At 38.4% G+C, this 23,349-nt stretch overlaps 1 protein-coding gene across 2 annotated transcripts in view; it reads left to right on the plus strand.

Annotated features, from left to right (window-relative positions):
* meis2b (Meis homeobox 2b) overlaps positions 1–23,349 on the plus strand; it is a 113,817-nt gene that overhangs the window by 89,251 nt on the left and 1,217 nt on the right. The window contains exons 10-12 of one of the 2 annotated variants that reach the window (XM_061929181.2): positions 1,219–1,277; positions 4,045–4,134; positions 9,705–9,800. In XM_061929181.2, the coding sequence (XP_061785165.1) occupies positions 1,219–1,277; positions 4,045–4,134; positions 9,705–9,763 (208 nt within the window). In that variant the 3' untranslated portion in view covers positions 9,764–9,800. The remainder of the gene's footprint in view (positions 1–1,218; positions 1,278–4,044; positions 4,135–9,704; positions 9,801–23,349) is intronic. The other variant, XM_061929182.2, reaches the window with a different exon arrangement.

Below are 23,349 nucleotides of genomic sequence, written 5' to 3' on the forward strand. Positions count from 1 at the left end.
TTACTGTATAGTCAGTGATGGAGCATTAAGTTGCAGCCCAAACGAGACAAATACAGACGTCAATGCCCGTGCCGCGCATTGGGGATGTGTTCATGAAGGAATATCGGTAAAGCACTTAGTCACATTGTGGCCTGCGGCTACAAGGCTAAATCCAAATCAATAGTTTCTTTTAAAGATATCTTACAAGCTTCTAACACACCAGATTGTGTCTGTCAGGAAGTATAACAGATTATGAGTCGCATCCCTGGAGACACTGCAGGCTCTTCCAGGTAGTCGAGCACATGCATTAATAGATCAAATTATGTACACACTATCCAGTGATAGACAGAATGGAAGCATCATATTAAAACCCTAAAATAATTTTAAAAAAAAATTCTATTGAATATTTTCAGTTTGTCATATTTAGAAAAAGAAAATAGTCAAAACAAATGCATAGATTTATATATGTGTATATATATATATATATATATATATATATAAATATATATATATATATTAATCTATATATACATATATATATATATATATATATATATATATATATATATATATATATATATATATATATATATATATATATATATATATATTAATCTATGCATTTGTTTTGATGACTATTTTCTTTTTCTAAATATGACAAACTGAAAATATTCAATAGAAATTCAGATAAAATAAGATAAAAATTAATTTAGAAAAAGAAAATAGTCAAAACAAATGCATAGATTAATATATATATATATATATATATATATATATAATATATATATATATATATATATATATATATATATATATATATATATATATATATATATATATATATATATATATATATATATATATATATATATATATTAATCTATGCATTTGTTTTGACTATTTTCTTTTTCTAAATGAATTTTTATTTTATCCGTCTTTATTTTTTGCTTTTACTTTGTTTTTTGGTCCTATATACTTACCTACGAATGAATAATTAAGCTATACTATTCATTCAATGTAATCTTATTGTTATCAAGCCCATATAATCCCATACTCGTTTTCATCTGATATCGTACGGATATCAATATAGGATCGGGACACCCCTAGCTGTAACATCACAAACTGTGTAAAAAGTGAAGTGCTGTAAAGACGTCCAATGCAATTTATGAAACTCCTCAGTTCCTTTCTGTTGCCACTTACACAAATGTGATGATTTTGATGTTACTTGTCTTTTCCCAGGTTCATCAATGCAAGGAGGAGAATAGTTCAGCCTATGATTGACCAGTCTAACAGAGCAGGTAAAAGTGCAGTGCACAAATAGTCAAGGTTTCTGTGGTTTATCCGTTATACAGTGCTCAATACCGGGGTAGAGCGGAACATACGTTAGGTCAGGAAAAAACACAGAGGCTATTTCATCCCTACAAGCCTGTTTTTCAGGTTTCCCTGCTTTTAAAATTCCCTGAAGAGCAGGGAAACCTGCAAAACAAGCTTGTAGGGATGAAATAGCCTCTGTGTTTTTCCTGACCTAACATATATATGTATATATACACATATGCGTTGTCTTTCTTTTCATGACTATTTACATTGTAGATTGTCACTTTATATTCTAGTTTCTTCAAAATAGCCACCCTTTGCTCTAAATAATTTTTGCACACTATTGGCATTCTCTCAATGAGCTTCAAGAGGTAGTCCCCTAAAATGGTTTTCACATTACAAGTGTGCTTGAAGCTCATCCAGAGAATGCCAAGAGTGTGCAAAGCAGTAATCAGAGCAACGGGTGGCTATTTTGAAGAAACTAGAATATAAAACATGTTTTCAGTTATTTTACCTTTTTTTGTGAAGTACATAACTCCACATGTGTTCATTCATAGTTTTGATGCCTTCAGTGACAATCAACAATGTGAATAGTCATGAAAATAAGGAAAACACATTGAATGAGGAGAAGGTGTGTCCAAACTTTTGGCCTGTACTATAAATGGTAAATGGGTTATACTTGTATAGCGCTTTTCTACCTTCAAGGTACTCAAAGTGCTTTGACACTATTTCTACATTCACTCATTCACACATTGATGGCGGGAGCTGCCATGCAAGGCACTAACAATAACCCATCAGGAGCAAGGGTGAAGTGTCTTGCTCAAGGAAAACAACGGACGTGACTAGGTTGGTAGAAGCTGGGGATCGAATCAGGAACCTGAGGGTTGCTGGCATTGCCACTCTCCCAACCGCGCCACACTGTGTGTGTGTGTGTGTGTGTGTGTATATATATATATATGTATATATTTATATATATATATATATATATACATATATATATATATATATATATTAGAGATGCGCGGTTTGCGGACACAACCGCGGAGTCCGCGGATTATCCGCGGATCGGGCGGATGAAATTTAAAAAAATAAGATTTTATCCGCTCGCGGGTCGGGTCGGGCGGATTAATTAGATTTTTTATTTTTTATTTTTATTTTTTTTTTTTTTTTTTTTTGCGGGTGGCAGTTAAACCAATTGGGAAATATATATACATAGTTAAATGTTGTTACCCACATACGAAAAACGAGCAGGAACCTGCAGCATATGCCACAACAGAAGAAAAAAAAAGAAAAAGAGATGGACACTTTTACGGAGCGGAGGGACGCCTCGCCGGGGTCCGGGACCGAGGCTCCTTCCCCCGAGAGGGCCCCACCGGGAGCCGTAGCTGAGGCGATCCGCGAGAAGGGCCCGACGCACGTCCAGGGTCACTACCGCGCCCACCGCACCGACACCCCGCCTCGTCCGCTTTCGCCGCGGCCGGCGTCACGCGCAGCAGGTAAGCAGCTTACCTGCCCGCCACCCCAGTGGCCGGGGGCTCGTAACATGGGTCACTCCGCGCGCTCCGCCCGCGCAGCTTACCTGCTTGCTCGCAAAATGACTATTAGCATTCAGACAGGTTAAAATGTTGCTAAAACCATCACTTTTCTATCAGTCACAGTGACTTTTCAAAACAAAAATATTACAGCAAAAATCATATGGGTTGATTGACATGTTTATTCTGTAAGCTAACTTCAATAGTTTGAAATTATTTTGACAGTTAATGCCAGTTATCCTGTCAACCTTTCACAAGACTTCAATTTGTTAATTGAAAGTATAAATAGTATAAACACTTTTAACAGTATGTCGTGCTGTGAAATACAGCCGACAGGATTGCGCACCAAACACGAAGCAAGGCCATGGTGCAGGAGAACAAAGGACTTCTTTCATTTAAGGTTTGTGATAAACCATCAAACTCATTCGTTAAAAGGACTCTATAGTAATATAAAGCGAATTTTTCTGGACATTATCATGCAAGAAAAGTTTATTTTTGGGATCGCGATCACCGCGTAATGATTTTTAAAGGTTGCATTACATTATTAACTGTCCCATGTGATCAGCCAGTGCGATTGGAAGTCCATGCTCAATTATTGCCTCCGTAAATAAAACTTCGGCATTTATCACATCCAAAGAATCTGTTTGGGCGACGAAAAACGTTGAAAGTTTTCCACTTGTATTGCTAGCAACGGCATTAGACTTGTGTTTTTTTGTCCCAACGTGGTCTTTTACATCGCTAATTCCTCCGTGTCCGATCGAAAAATCTTGTCTGCACAAGGTGCAATTCGCGTAGTTTTCACCCTTTTTTTTTTTTTTAAATTAATATTAGATATATAACAACGGGCGGATGGCGGGCGGATGCAGTTCTGATCAAACGTTACATCGGGTGGATGGCGGATGGTTGACGACTTTCTGCCGCAGTTGCGGATGAAATAAATTGCCTATCCGCGCATCTCTAATATATATATATATATATATATATATATATATATATATATATATATATATATATATATATATATATTTAGGCTCGCCAAATTAATATTTTTTTTAATTGACGTGTGAACTGTGATGACTTCAAGGGTCACAAGAGATGTATATTGATTGTAAATGTTGTGGTTAATCGTGGTGATAGACACAGACGAGGAGATATGAAATGCTGCTGGATTGTAGTTTTGGTTATTTTAACAAGTGTCTATTTCCTGTCATGCCTTCAGTGAGTCAAGGTACAGCTTACAGTCCAGACGGCCAACCCATGGGAGGTTTCGTCCTTGACGGGCAGCAGCACATGGGTCTACGACCTGGAGGTGAGCACATTTCCTGCAGAGATAGAAAGCCAACAATTACAGTCTCTAAACATGCAGTAGGCAGTTACGCATTGAATTTGTTTAAATGTGTGTCTTATACTGTCTTAACCTTTTTTACCTTGGGGCCCAACATTGGGGTCCACTCAAATATTACCACTGAATTAGTAATCTTACTCTTGATTTTAATCGTATTCAATAAATATACCTAACCTACTGACAGTTTAACAGGATAAACCTTGTCAAATGATATTATCACCATACTGTATGTTAATCCCAAACATTACAATAGAGATTTATGCCTGTTTACAAAAATAAATACTAATCAAACACACTGCAAAGGAAAGGACTCATACAAACTGATGAAAAATTAATTTACATACAATTACGCAGTGCTAAAATAAATACATTCTAGCTAAATTAATAATAAATAATAATACTATATATCTGTTTCTCACATAAACTGTCATCAAAATACAATAATAATACAGATTCACCACTTGAAGGAATTTTCTATGACTTTAGCTCCATCAATCAATCAATCAATGTTTATTTATATAGCCCTAAATCACAAGTGTCTCAAAGGGCTGCACAAGCCACAGCGACATCCTCAGTTCAGAGCCCACATAAGGGCAAGGAAACACTCACAACCCAGTGGGACGTCGATGTGAATGACTATGAGAAACCTTGGAGAGGACTGCAGATGTGGGTGACTCCCCCCCCCCCCCCCCCCCCCCAGGGGAGACCGGATGCAATGGACGTCGAGTGGGTCTGACATAATATTGTGACTCCCTTAGTTCTGTTTCAGCACCCCTGGGTTTGTGTGCTCTTGGTTGCCATGGGTGCTGATTATTTTCACCTGCCTCTGATTAGTGTTTGGGACGCTCACCTGCTCCCAGGCACTAATCAGAGAGCTATTTATTCCTGCTTTTTGCCACACATCCATGCAACAAGTTACGCGTGTTTACCGTTTGATTCCTGAGCTAAGCTTCGCCATTTGTTTGCTTGTTTTTCATACTAAGCTTCCCCGTTAGCTTTTCCATAGCTACCCGTGCAATCGGCACGCTCTCCTGTATTTTAGGATTATGCTTGATTTATGAAAAATAAATAATTGTCTTACCTGCACGCTGCCTCCGGAGTTCCGTCTGCATCTTGGGGAAACGATCCGCGTATTAACATGCGACCCCGCCGTAACAAAAATAATGCATTTTGATAACAGCAGAAGAGAAAGTCGAACACAAATACCAATAGTGGGCAGTGCTCAGAGAGTATCGGACTGTCTGATTGTGGCAGTCCGCTCTCTGTATGATCAGTGTCAGAGCTTGGTCCGCATTGCCGGCAGTAAGTCGGACCCGTTTCCAGTGATGGTTGGACTCCGCCAAGGCTGCCCTTTGTCACCGATTCTGTTCATAACTTTTATGGACAGAATATCGAGGCGCAGTCAAGGCGTTGAGGGGATCCGGTTTGGTGACTGCAGGATTAGGTCTTTTTGGAGATGATGTGGTCCTGATGGCTTCATCTGGCCAGGATCTTCAGCTCTCACTGGATCAGTTCGCAGCTGAGTGTGAAGTGACTGGGATGAGAATCGACACCTCCAAGTCCGAGTCCATGGTTCTCGCTCGGAAAAGGTTGGAGTGCCAGCTCCGGGTTGGGGAGGAGATCTTGCCCCAAGTGGAGGAGTTCAAGTACCTCGTAGTCTTGTTCACGAGTGAGGGAAGAGTGGATCGTGAGATCGACAGGCGGATCGGTGCGGCGTCTTCAGTAATGCGGACGCTGTATCGATCCGTTGTGGTGAAGAAGGAGCTGAGCCGGAAGGCAAAGCTCTCAATTTACCGGTCGATCTACGTTCCCATCCTCACCTAATGTCATGAGCTTTGGGTTATGACCGAAAGGACAAGATCACGGGTACAAGCGGCCGAAATTAGTTTCCTCCGCCGGGTGGCGGTGCTCTCCCTTAGAGATAGGGTGAGAAGCTCTGCCATCCGGGGGGAGCTCAAAGTAAAGCCGCTGCTCCTCCATATCGAGAGGAGCCAGACGAAGTGGTTCGGGCATCTGGTCAGGATGCCACCTGAATGCCTCCCTAGGGAGTTGTTTAGGGCACCTCCGACCGGTAGGAGGCCACGGGGAAGACCCAGGACACGTTGGGAAGACTATGTCTCCCGGCTGACCTGGGAACGCCTCGGGTTCCCCCGGGAGGAGCTGGACGAAGTGGCTGGGGAGAGGGAAGTCTGGGCTTCCCTGCTTAGGCTGCTGCCCCCGCGACCCGAACTCGGATAAGCGGAAGAAGATGGATGGATGGATGGATGGATGGAGTAGACATACAAAGACCTTAATTAGATGAAAGTGGATCAATAAACTTTGTCTAAGTCTAAAAGCATTGGCATGACACAGTGATTACAGATACATTGGAGGCAGACACCACATACACTGACAAAAGTCAGATTTTTTCTGTGATTGTTGGTCCAAAGCTAATGAAGATTTTTGCTAAATTAGGGTATTACATTTTTTTTGGGGTCGTTCTGTATATTTATTTATAGTTATTGTGCCGTTGGGTATTGTACGTTTATGAGCTGGAGTATGTTTAGAATTATATTTAGACGCATTATTTTGGTTTATTTCATCAGACACAGTCGCACACGTCCTTGGTAGCAGTCATGGCGCCTGTTGTTTAGTTGGCCATACTCTCTTCATACACAACTCTGGTTTGATATTGTCAATACTGCCACAAGTGGTTGACAAGTGTAGTACAACTGAGTACCGCTTGTTAGACACAAGTTGGGGTAAATCTCTCTATAAACATGAAATCAGGAAGGTTGTGCGTCCATCAAAGAGTATTGATCTTACACACCTTTCGGAGGTCCATCTTTTTAAGATAAAATCTGTTCAAAATCCTAAAACATGCTTGAAGTACAGTAAAGATGAAGAAACGTAATCAAGGTTACCCCTTTAAACACAATCGAAATGGGTTTTATGGCATCGCAGGAATGGAATAATGCTCCATCTCCCGAGTATTCGTACTTGGAAAAACTTACATCAGAACTCAAGTGTATGTGGTACTACTATTACTTTAAATTCACCAATTCAATAAATATAATTAAGCATACATGTCACATTCTATATTTTCTGATGTATTGTAACGGTTAACGACTGATTGTGATAGATCACAGGTGTCAAACTCAAGGCCCGGGGGCCAGATCTCATTTTATTTGGCCCTCGGAAGCCTGGAAAAATTATGCCTCATTAAAGTACTTTATATTTTTTTACTAAATGTATTAGTTTTTTCCATTTTGACAGAAAAAATACATGTACTCAATGCAATCGCCTATTTATAAAACATAAATATTATAATATAACAAATATATGATCATACATTCAAACTATTTTGTTAAACTAGAAATAAATACTTTTTATCTGCTTGACTTAGATTTCAAAGCAAGTAATTCATCAAATGTTATAAATAGATTTTACAGCGACTTTATGAAATTTACTGTGGTTTTACAGCAGTTTACTGTATATGAATAAACAGCACCACTGTTTTTTGACCATAAAATGCTGCCAACTGAGCTGTCAGTTTTTTTACTGTAAAAAAACGGTGGTACTGTTTTGCTACTCACAATAGCACACGGTAAAATCTACAGTTGTAATTTTTACAGTAAAATTCGGCAGCTAAGTCGCCAGAATTTTGTAAAAATGCAGTTTTATATTTACAGTAAAAAAAAAACTTTGTACATTTTACAGTAGAATTCTATCAACCGAGCTGCTAGTTTTGTACCGTGAAAAACAGTAGTACCGTATTTTCCGCACTATAAGCCGCACCTAAAAACCACAAATTTACTCAAAAGCTGACAGTGCGCCTTATAACCCGGTGCGCTTTATATATGGATTAATATTACGATTTATTTTCATAAAGTTTCGATCTCGCAACTTCGGTAAACAGCCGCCATCTTTTTTCCCGGTAGAACAGGAAGCGCTTCTTCTTCTACGCAAGCAACCGCCAAGGTAAGCACCCGCCCCCATAGAACAGGAAGCGCTTCTTCTTCTACTGTAAGCTACCACCCGCCCCCGGAAGAAAAAGAAGCGCGCGGATATTTCGTTTCATTTCCTTTGTGTGTTTACATCTGTAAAGACCAGACTACAAAATGCACGTACGGTGAATATTCGCACCACAGGGAATGAGAAGTCGTCCTTCACTGTGGTTCTAGCTTGCCATGCTAATGGCCAGAAACTTCCTCCCATGGTGATATTCAAAAGGAAGACCTTGCCAAAAGAGACCTTTCCAGCCGGCGTCATCATAAAAGCTAACTCGAAGGGATGGATGGATGAAGAAAAGATGAGCGAGTGGTTAAGGGAAGTTTACGCGAAGAGGCCGGGTGGCTTTTTTCACACAGCTCCGTCCATGTTGATATACGACTCTATGCGCGCCCACATCACAGATGGTGTCAAAAAACAAGTGAAGCACACAAATACAACACTCGCCGTCATTCCGGGTGGATTAACCAAAGAACTCCAAACGCTGGATATTGGTGTCAACAGGGCATTCAAATCACGACTGCGAACGGCGTGGGAACAATGGATGACCGAAGGCGAACACACCTTCACTAAAACAGGCAGACAGCGCCGGACGACATACGCCAACATTTGCCAGTGGATCGTAAATGCCTGGGCAGATATTTCGGTCACAACTGTGGTCCGAGCTTTCCGGAAGGCAGGATTCACAGAACTACTGGACAACAACAGCGACACTGACTCCGATGACTTCGACGAGACGGAACCGGCCATTTTGGATCCCACGCTTGCGCAACTTTTCAATTCGGACACCGAAGACGAAGAATTCGATGGATTTACGAATGAAGAATAACTTCAGAAAGTGAGCGCTATGTTTATTTTGTGTGTTGTGACATTAACGTTCGAGCAACATTATGTTGCTATTGCTCTACACCATTTTGAATTTTACTATGTTTGTGATTGCACATTTGCGTACATTTTGGGACAGAGTTGTTAGAAAGCTGGTTTTCAATATATTATTAAAGTTTGACTGAACTATCTGACTGTTTTTTTGACATTCCCTTTAGCGCAGCGTAGGCGCGGCTTATAATCCGGGGCGGCTTATTGGTGGACAAAATTATGAAATATGCAATTCATTGAAGGTGCGGCTAATAATCCGGTGCGCCTTATAGTGCGGAAAATACGGTACTGTTTTTTGCATTTACAGTAACATGCTGAAAAAATACACATTTTTGCGACTGACCTGTCAGTTTTTTACTGTAAAATCTACATATGTGTTTTACATTGTACATAAAAAAACTAATCATCAAATGCATAGGCAATTGTGTAATAACATCATTCACTGTTAGAAGTGGCCCTCTGAGGGCAAACATAACTGCGATATGGCCCTCAATTAAAACAAGTTTGACACCCATCATTCATAATGTCAGGTAATATACTGTACGTTGATGCAGTTTGTCATTGAAAGAGTGACGCCTGGAAGATGAGCGACTGAAGGAACAGACACTGACAATGCGGATCAATACACACAAGTGATATTTATATAATACTTGATGTACTCGTTGCAGGACCAATGGGAGGCATGGGCATGAACATGGGCATGGATGGACAGTGGCACTACATGTAATCTTCTCCTCTGAGGCCAGCGTCAATAACAGGGTAAAGTAAGTAAAGCAGAGTTTGACTTTCTTTACCTGGAATGTTCTCACCCTTATAGCCAGTATCTTCAGCGTCCAATGGCATCACAGCAACACAAAATCAAACATCAAAATGTCCAATGTACGATGACAATATATCAACACAATCTGAAAAATTCTAACATTTCCCAGAATTCCACATTTTCATAGGCCAAATGGTCTTTGTTTTATTTTTACTACTTCCACAACATTCCAAGATTAAAACGTTCAGTTTTCCACAAAACATGTTTTAATAGTTTATCCTAGAAATCCACATTCTGACCTAAAAATTCCAATGTAAATGAGTGAATATTATTCCACATTTTGCAACCCAATAAAATCATTCCTCTCATTAAGGACGTTTTGTATAAAAATGTTGTCCAAAAGTCAGGAAAATGCTACTTCTCCTCAAATTTCAAAATAATGGGTTAACTCGTGTGATTAATCACAATAATTATCGCGTTACACATTTTTCATTTTCACCATAAAAGCTCTTTTACCTAAACCGCTATAGACTTAGACTTAGATTTAGACTTAGACTTCCTTTTTATTGTCATTCAAATTTGAACTTTACAGCACAGATAAGAACGACATTTCGTTACATAAGCTCATGGTAGTGCAGGATAAAAAAAAAAGCAATAAGGTGCATATATAAATAAGTAAATATATATAAATAATATATAAATATATATAAATAATATATATATAAATAATATATAAATATATATATATAAAATAAATAAATATATATAAATAAATAAATAAATAGATTACTGTACAGATAAATATATTGCACTTTTTCACATGCGTCCACGTTTATGGATGTATGTTATATTGTCTTTATTATTCCAGCGAGTTAATCCATTTTGGGGGGAGTTGAGGGGATAATTTAATTATGATGCGTTCAAGAGTCTTATGGCCTGAGGGGCTATACCGTCAGTGATCAGAACAATGCATGTATCAGTACAAAAGTGAGGGAGGCGATTCCGACTGGCAAATTTCACTCCAAAATACAGACTGAAAGAAAAAAACTGTTACTAAGTTTTGTGCAAATAAATGACATTCATTCAAGTAAAATGTTTAAAAACGTTCATGGTTGACATTCTGACAGTAAAATTGCATTTGTGTACAAATATTGGGGTCTTTTCTTTTATGCAAGCGAGTAATCACTTGTATGTGAATATAAATATATATATATATATATATATATATATATATATATATATATATATATATATATATATATATATATATATATATATACACGTTAGGTCAGGAAAAACCACAGAGGCTATATCATTCCTAAAATATAGCCTCTGTGTTTTTTCCTGACCTAACGTACAGTATATTCCGCTCTACCCGAGTATATATATATATATATATATACTCGGGTAGAGCGGAATATATATATATATATATATATATATATATATATATATATATATACTCGAGTAGAGCGAAATATACTGTACGTTAAGTCAGGAAAAAACACAGAGGCTATATTTTAGGAATGATATAGCCTATATATATAAATCGCATATATATATATATATATATCTATATATATATATATATATATATATATATATATATATATATATATATATATATATATATACCGTATTTTTTGGACTATAAGTCACAGTTGTTTTCATAGTTTGGCCGGGCTCCAGTGCGATTTATATATTTTTATTTATATATTTATATATTTTTTTCCTTCTTTATTATGCATTTTCGGCAGGTGCGACTTATACTCCGAAAAATACGGTGTGTATATATATATATATATATATACATATATATATATATATATACATATATATATATATATATATATATATACCGTATTTTTCGGACTATAAGTCGCAGTTTTTTTCATAGTTTGGCCGGGCTCCAGTGCGATTTATATATGTTTTTTTCCTTCTTTATTATGCATTTTCGGCAGGTGCGACTTATACTCCGGTGCGACTTGTACTCCGAAAAATACGGTATATATATATATATATATATATATATATAAATACATAAATGTGTATATATATATATATATATATATATATATATATATATATATATATATATATATATATATATATAAATGTGTATATATATATATATATATATATATATATATATATATATATATATATACAGTAAAAGCCAAAAGTTGAACACACCTTCTTATTCAATGCATTTTCTTTATTTCCATGACTATTTACATTGTAGATTGTCACTGAAGGCATCAAAACTATAAATGAACACATGTGGAGTTATGTACTTAACAAAATAAGGTGAAATAACTGAAAACATGTTTTATACTCTAGTTTCTTCAAAATAGCCGTCCCAACTGTTGGCCTGTACTATATATATATATATATATATATATATATATATATATATATATATATATATATATATATATATATATATATATATATATATATATGTATATATATATATATATATATATATATATATATATATATATATATATATATATATATATATATATATATATATATAGTGGCATTTTCCCACTATAATTAGAAGAAACCATCCTCACTTTCATAGAAATTCCACATTTTCCACAACACATGTTCACTTTTGAGCATTCTTACGTCTTCCACGATTCCTAACCAATTCAATGCATTCAGCTAATTTAAGAAATTTAGACTAAAAACTGTCCCCCAAAGAGGAAAAAAAAAAAACTTTCGATAACACAACTTTCCTTTGATCTTGAAGAATTTGAATTGATTGCATGAATTTCTTAACAGATTCAAAACATTCAGGCTTGCAATGTTCCACTTCCCCGACATGTTCACTCTTCCCAAGATTCCGCATGATCGGTCAGTGCATCTTCAGCTGTGCAACATACATAGTCTTGTAGATGCTAAAATTGCTGTAATAGAACACGTTCAGCCTTCTTTCCCTTTCCATAATTATCCTCGGCCATGTCCCACTTGACGTCTTTTCTCGCCCTGCAATTTGATGACAAACCCTCCTGTTTCTCCTCCGCCTCCTCCCACCGCTGACAGTTTTTAAATCAAGACATATCGCCTGCCGGAGGCACCCGAGCAAAGAGAATTGTATTTAACAGCCACACTCCAGCGCTCAATGAGCCAGGCTGTAATGACACTTAGCTTGATTAATAGAGCTCTTTATATGTAAATAGCGCCGCCATTTGCTTCCTATTTTTATGCAATTTGGCCATTTTTGCCACCAACCCAGCTGCCTCATCTCTTGTCTAAAAATGTTCCCTCGTTGCTAACGATGTCTAACGCATAGTGATGATGTGGGGGGGAAAAAAAGACATACATAAATGTTGGACATATTTATGGAATAATTTGCTTGTGTAATGATGGCTGGGTAGTTACAGTGTAGTTCAATGAGGCCTGCTGTTTTTGTCTCCCCTAATTTCATCTGCGGCGAGAGCATATGCTGAGTCAGCAGTAAATTTTGCAGTGAAATGACTCTTTGACATGCATCATCAAGCCAGAGCCATAACGTTTAACCAGCTTAAATCTGTGGGTCAATCTGCATTATAAAACACACTTGACATAACCCTCATGAAAATTACTCAATTCATGTTTTCATCACTCATTAAGAACATGCAAGCTGTCATTTCTGTCTGTCATTTATTATATGTGTACAGCTCCACTAATTGACATTGGAGTGTTACTTTCAAAGGCAAAATTAAAGTATTGCTAGAAACAAATGGGACTTTATTGTATTATATGTATAGTACATGTTCCATAAAGAAAAAAGCATACAACACAGTATATTTAAATATACTAAATGTACAAATGGGAATAAATATTCAAAATAATCTAGTTTGGTTACACCATCATGAGCGCAACACAAGGTTGTAAAAGTTTCAACTACAATTCTAATGAAGATGTCAAAAGCAAACTGAAATCAAATACACACAGCCTAAAGATTGCTCAATACCTATTTATGATGATTTATCAAAATATAAAAGAAATATACCTGAACAGAACGCTCATGATGGTTACACCAAAAAGTAACGCTATGAATCGCGTTTTCCCAAGTTTTTGGGGCATTTTTATGCTATTTCCAAGCATCTCCTTTTTATTATCGTTGATTTTAAATGGTTAAACTAATGCATATTATATATGCATGCCCTAGTAAACAAAAAAAAAGTCATTTATTTTGATTGTTACATTTTGAAGTACATTTGTGCAGGTGGGTGCGAGTGTACCCATTACCAGAGCTGAACACATATACTGTATGTAGTAAACACCTTTACCAAACAGAATCCAATGCAATAAGCATGATAGTTATATTTTACTGCATTGTTTTATATGAATTCATAGAAAAAATATGTAAAAACAATTGCAATACAATATTTGACACTCAGGTATACTGTACTAGCATACTGGTATTACGGTACTAATGAATCAAAAACGGTACTATACTCTGTTTGAAAAGTACCGGTTCCCCTTATTATTATTATTATTATTTTTTTAACGGGCAAGACGTTGCGTCGTCGTCACACGTTCAGATTGCTGGTTTTACGAGCAAAGGAGCATGTTCGGCAGTGCACAATCACTGAGTACTTACAAGCAGACACAGTGTGTAGACAGAAAAGGGAGAACGGACACATTTTGGCCTAAAAACTAAAGATAAAGGTGAAGTTATAACACTGAAACGCCCCCAGGAAAAGGTGCTGTAAGACATGGCTTGCTAGCTAAAATCCATCCACGATCGGCAGTGTTGTAGCTACTTCTAAATCACTAATCTGGTCTCCACGGTGACAAATAAAGTACGTTTCTAACAAGTATCATCCATGCAGGACGAGGAATAGCTAAACATGCTTCACTACACACCGTAGCTCACCGGCGTCACCGCTAATGACGCCATTCCTGAATGTAAACAAATGCCATGAGTGGATCTATACCTGACATCCACTGTAACGATATCAAGTACAAGAGCGTATCATGTCGAAACTACAACGGTTACATCAATATTTTTTGTCTTCACAAAATCTTTTTCCCCTTTTTTAAAAAGTATATTATGTTTATAAACTCAGGAAATATGTCCCTGGACACATGAGGACTTTGAATATGACCAATGTATGATCCTGTAACGACTTTGTATCGGATCGATACACACATTTGTGGTATCATCCAAAACTAATGTAAAGTATCAAACAACAGAAGAATAAGTGATCATTACATTTTAACAGAAGTGTAGATAGAACATGTTAAAAGAGAAAGTAAGCAGATATTAACACTAAATGAAAGAGTGGATTAATAATCAATTTTTACAGTTTGTCCCTCATAATTTTGACAAAATAATAGAATGAGAAATGACACAATATGTTACTGCATACGTCAACAGACACATTAGGAGTCTTTCTTTGCTTACTTACTACTAAAAGACAAGTTGTCTCGTATGTTCACTACTTTATTTAAGGCCAAAATTGTTCTTAAATAGCAATAAGAAACACATGTTTATTGTACCGTAAGATGTTTTGTTAAAATAGAGCCGATAATGCCATTTTTTATTTAGAAAAGTATTGAAAAATATCGAAAAGTATCAAAATACATGTTGGTACTGGTACTGGTACCAAAATATTGGTATCGGGACGACCCTATTTGACACATTATTAAATAATCACAATTGTTACACGGATTTAACTTTATGGTAAAAAATAATGAGCTCGCTTACCTGACACTGTTATTTGGAGAAAATTCTGGGATAGTCACATGACTGTCACATGACAGACTCTCCTAAATGTTTCCTCTGCGTCACTTGATTACACGCCTAATTTTATGTTAAAAATTGTTAGTATATAAATGATTTGAATGTTTTCATGTTGCAATGCTTTTGATGTGTTGACAAATGTTAATAAATGAAGGATGTTTATCATGTTTTGATGTATATATTTTGATGTTTTTATTGGTTTGAGAAATGTGCAAAGTTCAATGTAAAATAAAAGGGGGCGCAGTAAGAATGTTAAATTGACACATTATTATATGTTGGCTCGGGCTGTTAAAAGTCAGAAGTGAAAAGGGAACTGCACTTTTTTTTTTTTTGGCCAATCTTTCATAAGCATTATGAAGGACATGATGACTGATGTATTTTGAAATGCATTTTAAATATTAAATACATGCGATCAAAAGTCTGCTTACAATGGAACAAATGGGAGCCGTTTAATTCTGCCTATAAAGCCCTTAAAAAACATCCAAACACCTCCATTAAGGTTTTATATACATGATGTAAGTATATATGTAATGTAGTAATGGGCACATTTATAATAACATTTAATATTTACGTATTCTCATCATTTTAAGCATATGTGGCGCATTAATTAAAAAAAACATCCCAACGTTCGCTTTTTTTTCTTCATCACTGCAGACTTTACAAAAGCCAACAAACATTATAAAACATAACTTACTGTACAAGGTCTGCTGTCATTAGGATGCCGACTGCTAGGATGTTCATATATTCCCTTTTAGATGAAGAATAACTCATAATCCTTGTGAACAAAAGAGGGGTTGAACCAAGCGTCCTTTCGTGTCGTGCTCGCCATTCCCGGGTCTAAATTGGCTGTCAAAGTGTACCAACTTGTCGGAATACATCCTCGTTCTTCTACTATCCAGGTGAGAGGCATGATATAAAGTTTGATGAGCAAGGAAACGAGGAAGCAACTCATCAGTTGATCATGTCAACATAGGTGCACTAACACTGCTATAAATTGTTGGTCTGTGTTAGTGCTTATAATAACAATATCATTAATACTTGGTTAATATTCAAGTCACAAAATGTAAATGGAGTATTGTTGGTGCTTTTGGATGGTTATTTATTGGGTTTTATGGGCGGAATAGAGGACCTCCTATTTGCGCCACTGTAAGCGGACCTTTATTTATGATTATTTACGAGTTAAAATGCATAAAAAAAAACTACAGCCGTTTTCATGTCTTTCATAATGATTATAAACGACAGGCGAAATTCCCCCCAAAAAGTACAGTTCCCCTTTAACTCATGTGATTAATCACAAAAATATTGCATTGTAAATGCATGTATGCAGAAATCATGCTATTTATTTTCACCGTACATGCTCCTTTACCTTAACCGCGACTGGTTACCTGAAAGGCGGCACGAGTAGTTACGTGGTCAGTGATCAATTCAGAATATTCAGACTCGGACAATTGTGCTTGCAGGCAAATATTACTTCAACATACACTCAGATGGGGACTTTAGATAAAACTGTTACCACGTTTGAGCAAATAAATGATGTGCATTCAAGCAAAAGAGTTAGAAAATTTTCCGGCATTCCGGCAATATAATTGCATTTGTGTCCAAATATTAATAAAGTAATTTAAATAAATAATCTGTGATTGATCGAAATTCAGATATGTGATTAGTCTGACCAAAAAATGTGTCATTTGAGAGCTCTCATGTTAACATGATAACACGCTCTTCAAGACTGACACAAATGTATCCTTGATTTGTTGAGGTCTCATAAAAGTTTGTCTAGTTAACTTTGTCTATGGATAATAGAAGAGAGAATGGAACCATAAAGATACAAATTGCATACAGTTGGGGGTCCAAAGTGCGGACAGGGCCCAGCAGGCACAAGATATTGATACAACGTTGGTTATACAGACATGTCCTTTAAAACGGACTTCCAAACAATGTTGCACAAATAGTTGTATTTGTAAATTGAGACAAGGTTGTCTACATTTTTATCCACGTTGTTGGTTGGGAAATGACCCAAATCTAATCAACGTCACAACCTGACGTTGAATAAATGTCAAAAAGAATGTTGTTTCAATGTTGTATTTACCGCGTTGGTTGGTAAATGACAAAAACGTAATAGTCAAATCAACGTCAGAACCTGTTATTTATTCAACGTTGTCAAAAAGCGTGTTGTTCCAAAATTAGGTTCAAGTTAATCAACGTGAGGGCGGAGGTTTTCATGATTTGGTCCTGATGGCTTCATCTGGCCAGGATCTTCAGTTCTCACTGGATCGGTTCGCAGCTGAGTGTGAAGCGACTGGGATGAGAATCAGCACCTCCAAGTCCGAGTCCATGGTTCTCGCCCGGAAAAGGGTGGAGTGCCATCTCCGGGTTGGGGAGGAGATCTTGCCCCAAGTGGAGGAGTTCAAGTACCTCGGAGTCTTGTTCACGAGTGAGGGAAGAGTGGATCGTGAGATCGACAGGCGGATCGGTGCGGCGTCTTCAGTAATGCGGACGCTGTATCGATCCGTTGTGGTGAAGAAGGAGCTGAGCCGGAAGGCAAAGCTCTCAATTTACCGGTCGATCTACGTTCCCATCCTCACCTATGGTCATGAGCTTTGGGTTATGACCGAAAGGACAAGATCACGGGTACAAGCGGCCGAAATGAGTTTCCTCCGCCGGGTGGCGGGGCTCTCCCTTAGAGATAGGGTGAGAAGCTCTGTCATCCGGGGGGAGCTCAAAGTAAAGCCGCTGCTCCTCCACATCGAGAGGAGCCAGATGAGGTGGTTCGGGCATCTGGTCAGGATGCCACCCGAGCGCCTCCCTAAGGAGGTGTTTAGGGCATGTCCGACCGGTAGGAGGCCACGAGGAAGACCCAGGACACGTTGGGAAGACTATGTCTCCCGGCTGGCCTGGGAACGCCTCGGGATCCCCCGGGAGGAGCTGGACGAAGTGGCTGGGGAGAGGGAAGTCTGGGCTTCCCTGCTTAGGCTGCTGCCCCCGCGACCCGACCTCGGATAAGCGGAAGAAGATGGATGGATGGATGGATGGAGGGCGGAGGTCAGTTGTGAGGCGCAACTTGATTTATTGGGCCGGCGTCTAAGGGTGTGCGGGATTTGTGTCACGAGATCTTGCGATATTAAAACATGACCATTTCAAAGCAAAGCTTTCTCGCGGGCATACGTCTGATATTTTGTATTTATATTTTTCAAATGTCAGAAGCATATTTGTCTGGCCGTGGGCGAGGGATCGGAACCGTCACATTACAAACACTACAAACTGAGAGCTCGCAGGCACAGCTACCTGGGTGTTCCCCGCTCAGGCGGGTGTGACAGGAGAGATGAGTGGCCGCTCATCCGATCTCCTTGGCGTATGTCCGAGCAGAAACTGCTCAACTGCCAAGCATGGACGCCAAGACGAGACAGAGAAGCACCCCGAACACACTGGATTGCTTCCCCCAGCAGTAGGACGCCACCACAGCAGCCCAGGGATTAGACAACACGACCGAATCAGTGATACGCTTGACAACTGTGATATCAGAGATGCTGGAGACAAATTGAATTGTATTTACTTCATTATAACATAGCATTGTCCCGATACCAATATTCGATAATGTTCAATTATTTTCTAAATAAAAGACTTAGACTAGACTTAGACTTCCTTTTTATTGTCATTCAAATTTGAACTTTACAGCACAGATAAGAACAACATTTCGTTACATAAGCTCATGGTAGTGCAGGTTAAAAAAGCAATAAGGTGCATATATAAATAAATAAATATATATAAATATATATATAGAATAAATAAATATATATAAATATACAGTATATAAATAAATAAATAGATTACTGTACTGATAAATATGTTGCACTTTTTCACATTATTGTCTTTATTTTACCAAAAAATCTTACAGTACGTTAAACATACCGTATTTTCCGCACTATAAGGCGCACCGGATTATTAGCCGCACCTTCAATGAATTGCATATTTCATAACTTTGTCCACCAATAAGCCGCCCCGGATTATAAGCCGCGCCTACGCTGCGCTAAAGGGAATGTCAAAAAAACAGTCAGATAGTTCAGTCAAACTTTAATAATATATTGAAAACCAGCGTTCTAACAACTCTGTCCCAAAATGTACGCAAATGTGCAATCACAAACATAGTAAAATTCAAAATGGTGTAGAGCAATAGCAACATAATGTTGCTCGAACGTTAATGTCACAACACACAAAATAAACATAGCGCTCACCTTCTGAAGTTATTCTTCATTCGTAAATCCTTCGAATTCTTCGTCTTCGGTGTCCGAATTGAAAAGTTGCGCAAGCGTGGGATCCAAAATGGCCGGTTCCGTCTCGTCGAAGTCATCGGAGTCAGTGTCGCTGTTGTTGTCCAGTAGTTCTGTGAATCCTGCCTTCCGGAAAGCTCGGACCACAGTTGTGACCGAAATATCTGCCCAGGCATTTACGATCCACTGGCAAATGTTGGCGTATGTCGTCCGGCGCTGTCTGCCTGTTTTAGTGAAGGTGTGTTCGCCTTCGGTCATCCACTGTTCCCACGCCGTTCGCAGTCGTGATTTGAATGCCCTGTTGACACCAATATCCAGCGGTTGGAGTTCTTTGGTTAATCCACCCGGAATGACGGCGAGTGTTGTATTTGTGTGCTTCACTTGTTTTTTGACACCATCTGTGATGTGGGCGCGCATAGAGTCGTATATCAACATGGACGGAGCTGTGTGAAAAAAGCCACCCGGCCTCTTCGCGTAAACTTCCCTTAACCACTCGCTCATCTTTTCTTCATCCATCCATCCCTTCGAGTTAGCTTTTATGATGACGCCGGCTGGAAAGGTCTCTTTTGGCAAGGTCTTCCTTTTGAATATCACCATGGGTGGAAGTTTCTGGCCATTAGCATGGCAAGCTAGAACCACAGTGAAGGACGACTTCTCATTCCCTGTGGTGCGAATATTCACCGTACGTGCATTTTGTAGTCTGGTCTTTAGAGATGTAAACACACAAAGGAAATGAAACGAAATATCCGCGCGCTTCTTTTTCTTCCGGGGGCGGGTGGTAGCTTACAGTAGAAGAAGAAGCGCTTCCTGTTCTATGGGGGCGGGTGCTTACCTTGGCGGTTGCTTGCGTAGAAGAAGAAGCGCTTCCTGTTCTACCGGGAAAAAAGATGGCGGCTGTTTACCGAAGTTGCGAGATCGAAACTTTATGAAAATGAATCGTAATATTAATCCATATATAAAGCGCACCGGGTTATAAGGCGCACTGTCAGCTTTTGAGAAAATTTGTGGTTTTTAGGTGCGCCTTATAGTGCGGAAAATACGGTATGTTTCTTATTGCAATCCATCCATCCATCCATTTTCTACCGCTTATTCCCTTTGGGGTCGCGGGGGGGGGGCGCTGGAGCCTATCTCAGCTACAATCGGGCGGAAGGTGGGATACACCCTGGACAAGTCGCCACCTCATCACAGGGCCAACACAGATAGACAGACAACATTCACACTCACATCCACACACTAGGGCCAATTTAGTGTTGCCAATCAACCTTTCCCCAGGTGCATGTCTTTGGAGGTGGGAGGAAGCCGGAGTACCCGGAGGGAACCCACGCAGTCACGGGGAGAACATGCAAACTCCACACAGAAAGATCCCGAGCCCGGGATTGAACCCAAGACTACTCAGGACCTTCGTATTGTGAGGCAGATGCACTAACCCCTCTGCCACCGTGAAGTCTTATTGCAATGTTGTCTTTAAATAAAATAGTGAACATACGACACAACTTTCCTTTTATTAGTAAGGAAGCAAACAAAGGCTCCTAATTTAGCTTCTGACATATGCAGTTGTCATGATCTGTGGTCTGGATCATGTTTTTGTTATTTTCTGTTAGTTTTAAAACTCCACTAGTTCCTGTTTTTGTACATCCTTGTTTGTTTTAGTTTCCATGGCGACTGATTAGTTTCACCTGCCTCATGTGTTCGGGACATGCACCTGCTCTAATCAGAGACTATTATTTAAGCCTGTCTTTGCCAGTTAGTCGTCCGGGGCGTCATTGCTTGTGTCATGCGATTGCCTGTTTCATGCTTAGTTCATGCTGCTCGTTTTCATGTCTGATTTCAAGTTTATGCTAAGTGTTTGCTTCATGCCTTGCCAAGTAAGTTTTGTTTGTTCATGCCACAGTTCGTGACTTTTTGCCCTGTCCATAGTCCATGCTAAGTGTTAGCTTTTGTTACCTGCGCTAAGTTGTGCCTTCACCTTGTGCACCTTTTTGTTTGTACCTATTTGAGAGTCAAGATTAAATCATGTTCCTGCCTTCAAGTCCTGTCCGGAATTGTCCGTTTGCGTCCTGAGAGAACAAACCTCGCAGGAAGCTGTGAAAACCCCCCCGTTATGAGAGCAGTAACATATTGTGTCATTTATCATTCTATTATTTTGTCAAAATTATGAAGGACAATGAATAATTAATCTTCTTGTTCATTTACTGTTCATATCTGCTTACTTTCTCTTTTAACATGTTCTATCTATACTTCTGTTAAAATGTAAGAAACACTTGTTCTTCTGTTGTTTGGAAGCTTTACATAAGTTTTGGATGATACCACAAATTTGGGTATCAATTCGATACCAAGTAGTTACAGGATCATACAATGGTCATAATTTAAGTCCTCATGTGTGCAGGGACATATTTCCTGAGTTTATAAAGATAATATTTTTTTTTTTTAAAACAAAAAAAGATTTTGTGATGCTAAAAAATATTGACTAGATACGCTCCTGAACTTGGTATGATTACAGTGGATGTCAGGTGTAGATCCACCCATGGCATTTGTTTACATTTTTACACTGGTGAGCTACGGTGTGTAGTGAAGCATATTTATTTATTCCTCGTCCTGCAGGGATGATACTTGTAAGAAACTTACTTTATTTGTCGCCATGGAGGCGAGGATTAGTGATTTAGAAGTAGCTGAAACACAAAAACTGCGGCTGGACGTTAGCCGCTAGATAGCTAGCAATGTCTTAAAGCACATCTTCCTGAGGGCATTTCAGTGTTATAGCTTCACCTTTAGCGTTAGTTTTTAAGACAAAATGCGTCTGTTCTCCCTTTCCTGTCTACACACTGTGTCTGCTTGTAAGTACTCCGTGATTGTGCGCTGCCGAACATGCTCCTCTGCTCGTGAAACCAGAAATGTCACGATGTTGCGCCGTCATGCCCATTAAAAAAAATGGGGCACGGGGTAGACCGGTACTTTTTAGAGGCGGTATAGTACAGAATATGATTCATTAGTATCGCGGTACTATACTAGTACCGGTACACCGTACAACCCTATTATAAGTTTTTATAATATTTCATGTTAGTTTTTGTTTGTGGAAACAAGTTTAAAAGTCATACAATTATGACTTCAAAGTGCGACCCAGCCAAATTAATAATAATTTATTGTCCAGTCATTTATTTAGTCATGGTATTTTTCTGTTATGAATTCTGGGCCCCAATGAAAAAAAAACCTGCAGTCAGGGGCCCTTAATTGTCCGGAATCTATCACCCAAACGGTGCCCCAGCTAAAAAATCTTGTCTCGTGTTGTTCTTATGGTATTAGACTTAGACTAAGACAATCTTTATTGATCCACAAGGGAAATTGTTCCACACAGTAGCTCAGTTACAAAGGTTGGAAAGGATAAGGATGGAAAGGATAATGCACAGAAGGGCACAAAAAGAGGGTGAAAACAAAAGGTTTAAAGTAGACTAAAAATGTACCATATTAGCAATATAAAATATAACATATATGTAATATTGACATATTATTTATACAGTATATAATATATACTGATATATTATATTATA

Source organism: Nerophis lumbriciformis, linkage group LG34 (assembly GCF_033978685.3).
Source record: "Nerophis lumbriciformis linkage group LG34, RoL_Nlum_v2.1, whole genome shotgun sequence".
Classification (NCBI taxonomy): domain Eukaryota; kingdom Metazoa; phylum Chordata; class Actinopteri; order Syngnathiformes; family Syngnathidae; genus Nerophis; species Nerophis lumbriciformis.